This window comes from Gavialis gangeticus, unplaced genomic scaffold, assembly GCF_001723915.1.
Source record: "Gavialis gangeticus isolate Ggan-Ray unplaced genomic scaffold, GavGan_comp1, whole genome shotgun sequence".
Taxonomy (NCBI): Eukaryota; Metazoa; Chordata; order Crocodylia; family Gavialidae; genus Gavialis; species Gavialis gangeticus.
Genome location: NW_017729027.1, coordinates 114,942 through 118,685, shown reverse-complemented (window position 1 = coordinate 118,685; position 3,744 = coordinate 114,942). Strand labels below are relative to the sequence as shown.

Here is a 3,744-nt window from a genome sequence, read left to right as displayed (position 1 = left end):
CTTGATTATCATTTGATGCATGTTTTGGGTGTGACAATAAAATATGAAGTAAACAAATCTCATCATGCACTGAATTATCTCTTTAATTTAGTATTCTGAAGGGAAAACAGAGACAAACATACCCTGCAGACACAACTCTGACAATATCTTTCAGATTAAGTTTAACAGATGGCGTTAGTACGTAAGTGTCATCTATGGTAGGTTCCTTATCCCCCATAGAAATCCAGTATCCTTCTATTTGTATAAATCTTCCTCCTCTGGGTTCTGGTATTGGCTGAAAGACATTACAGAAATAACAGATGATACAAATGGTTTTCATTTGTAACAAAGACAATTATTTCTGTATTAGAATCACAGAGAAGAGCTAGAATGCAACTGTCACAGGGAGAAAATCTCTTTAAAAACCAAATATTAGACCAGCCTAAAATATTTAGAGTTACCTACCTGCTTAAGGAGGCTTTTGATGTTGCCTGAGACCATATGTTGACAAATTAGCTTCTGAACTACTGGGTGAGAAATTCTGTCAAGCTGTGTCAGGAAGCTCAAACAAAAACCCTAAAAAGAGCAATTATTTTCAATTATCAACTAAAAGATTATATACATTTTAAAGAGCCATTTCTGTTTGACATTTGTCGACTTTTGCAAATATAAACTACCCAAGTAGTGAACTTAGAAACAAACCCAAAGAGAGTCACCTCATACAGTGAACGCTGAATGCTGTTACATGGATTTGATGCTGCAAATCTTAAAGCCCTACAAAGTGTGCGAAGGCTGTAGTGTGGTCTACGGCCAGTCCCATCCACCAGTTTTGTTTGTGCCTCTTTCCTCACAGATAAATAGAAACTAAAGAAAAAACAACAACAAAAAAACCCCAGTTACTGTAAAATTAATACGTCAGACATCAAAATATCTTTCAATGGGATTTCACCATTCATGACTTCCTTTCAAAATTCTAAACAACATCCCCGCCCCCCCACACGCACACACTATGTATGGATTACTGTAAGCCAGCACCGAAGCCCAAGAAATCAAGAACGTATAAAATCACGTTTTGCATTTCAGGGGCAATTTGGCTTGCCACACACATTTCTAGGAGTGAACAAAGCCATTTAGACAGATGCAGTTTTTCATGTCTTACTGAAAACCGCATGCCTAAATTTCACACATTGAAAACGATCTGCTTTATCTAAAGGAAAAAGAAGTTGCAAGCACATAAACTATTTCTGATCTACAGAGATATTCTGAAAAAACAACTTCCCAGCCTTCTAAATAGAGAACGATGATGCTCATTGTGGCAATGCTTAGAAATTCCTTTTTGATATTTGCAGGGGTGGCAGAAAGAGAAACCTGCTATCAAGATAAGGTAATACGCAGCATCCACAGAACACGGTTAGGTGTCATTCTTCCTTGACTACCTAAAGCTGAAGAGACTAGCACAAGAACAGAAAATAAAGTAATGGAATAATAATCTCTTTCGTGACTCATTTTATCAAGACTTCCAAAAGAAGAAAAAGGGGGCCAATAACTTACTTCACAATTCCTTGTACAATATTTTTGCTCACATTCAAGCCTCTCAAGTAGTCTGTGATAAGAATCTGTAAGTCTACTTCATTTTGTAGTTCTTCCACATAAAGTTCAGTAAACCTTTGAAACAAAGTTGAGCCATTAAGCTGTAACATTTCAACTTTTGATGACAGGTGTATTTTGAAATTTCATGATATCTCGATAAAGTTTGCATAAAACATACCATTCCAAAACCGTAAAAGCAACAAACATTATCTCATGTGTCAACATCAATATCTACTAACTTGTAAGAGGGTGTAACACATAATTAAGGATTAAGAAAACATGGAGCATACCTATTCCAAAAAAAATTCCTTTGAGCAATCATTTAAAAGACAAAATTAGCTTGGCAAGATGCAACGAAAACTAAGCAGGCAAATTTATGTACTTAAACTAAATTACCTATATGTGTTCATTATGGGATTTCATGCTGTCATCTTGTTGATTCCACATAACTTGTGATTAACAAATATAAAAGCCGAATTTCTACTGGTCCAGAAATGCAACTCGGAATGATCTGAGAATCAAGCTGGGTTCTTTTCTTCTCATAAGTTACCATTCACAATAATGGCTTCTAAAAATACTGTGGCAAGGCACTGTTTGTGCCTGCCACTTTTAGGGCCCAGCCAAGCAGCCAGCAGGTGCTTGATTGCAGTGGCCATTTTAGATCCCTGGCTGCCTATATAAACAGAGCAGTTCACTGCTGGCAGGCAGGCAGTAACATTGCCTGGCTGCAAGGCTGCTTGGAACATCCTGGAGGTAAGGGCAGGAGTTGTAGGGGATAGCTTGGAGGCTCCTGGTCCTGGGCATGACCTAAAACTGCACTCTGCTGGGAGCCGGTGGCCTGGTGGGCTCTCGTAGCACAGGAGCCTCTAGAAAATGCCAGGCCAGTTACCACCCCAGTGAAAGGTGGGTCGGGGCACCTTAATAACCCCAGCTCCCACAACCGGGTGGGTTACCCGCTAGTAGGGTTCAGAAGGCAGATGCAGGAGTGAGAGTGGGGCAATAGACTCAGAAGCCTCACCTGGGATCCCCCGACTGGTCAATGCTGGGGCCAGGACCAGAACAGTCAAAAGGGCCAGGGGCCCACTGCGAGGGATGCCCAGAGCTGAGGGCCTGGGGTTCTGGCTGGCCGGGAGGTGAGGCCAGGGCCTGTGTGGCCAAAGGTCCCAGGGGACCACACCCATAAGGGGAAACAGCTCAGGGAGCTAGGTAGCCCAGAATGAAGGCGGAGTAGGCAACCTGAGTGAAGGGATCCAGTTGGGGTCCAGACCGGAGGATTCTGGGACCCAGTGTGGGGCTGGTGACGTTAACAACCGTAGATGCCATCTGTGAGTCTTGGGCTGTGGTGTAGGGGAGCAACAGAGCCACAGATAGCGCCCCCTTGCATCGGGATAATAAATGGGCAGCCTCCCACCTAATTAACATCCTAATTAGATAACAACAAGGCATAGCAGGCAAGAAGGCAGGCGGTTGGCCTAGAAACAGGTGGGTGGGTCGTTGGTAGACTGGCCCCAAGAAGGTCACTGTTACAAATATTCTGCCCATTACATCTGTACAATTACACTGTGTGCTGGATATTTCAGTAGCTCATTTTCCTTCTTACAGCAACAAAATCCTGTTTTTGCCATTAATAACAACATATGTCTGACTACACACAATGAGCAGATCTCCTAGGAAAGATACTGACATCTTTCACAGAATTGTAGAATCATGCCTGCTCTCTTTTCAGACTAGTAACTGTTTTGTAAAAATTTCCTAGCAGTCAGTAGAGAAATGACGTAGACAAATGGTAGGTCCAGAACTTGCTGATGGGTAACAGTAAAAGAAAGTGCTCAGTTCCCAGTTTCCTGCCCAGGCAATCCTTTTGGCCCCAATATTCCCAACACCACATATCCATTTTCATAGAAATTTGTCTTCCTTCCAAGTATAGATGAATAAGCAGAGTTCTTTCTAGACCTTATCAACATATGAGTGTAATAAGAGGTACTACCAAGGAAGGGAAAAACCAGGCTATCATTATTGCCCAAAAGGAAAACTACCAACTTTTGCAGCAGTATTCCTAGCTGCTGACAGCAGAAGTGTAAGGAATGATCAAGTCCCAATATAGTATATTATTACTAAAATAGTTCTTTGGGTCCCATGCCTCAGAATTGTACCCGTCCTCCTGCTGTTCCATAA

The 3,744-nt window shown here is 41.8% G+C and overlaps 1 protein-coding gene across 1 annotated transcript in view; it reads right to left on the bottom strand.

Moving 5' to 3' along the window:
- The window catches only part of MDN1 (midasin AAA ATPase 1), a 180,237-nt gene that overhangs the window by 132,865 nt on the left and 43,628 nt on the right, over positions 1-3,744 (bottom strand). Inside the window, exons 20-23 of the mRNA XM_019520321.1 lie at positions 1,531-1,644; positions 696-843; positions 445-555; positions 123-274 (exon numbers count right to left, since the gene is read on the bottom strand). Of these exons, the coding sequence (XP_019375866.1) occupies positions 123-274; positions 445-555; positions 696-843; positions 1,531-1,644 (525 nt within the window). The remainder of the gene's footprint in view (positions 1-122; positions 275-444; positions 556-695; positions 844-1,530; positions 1,645-3,744) is intronic.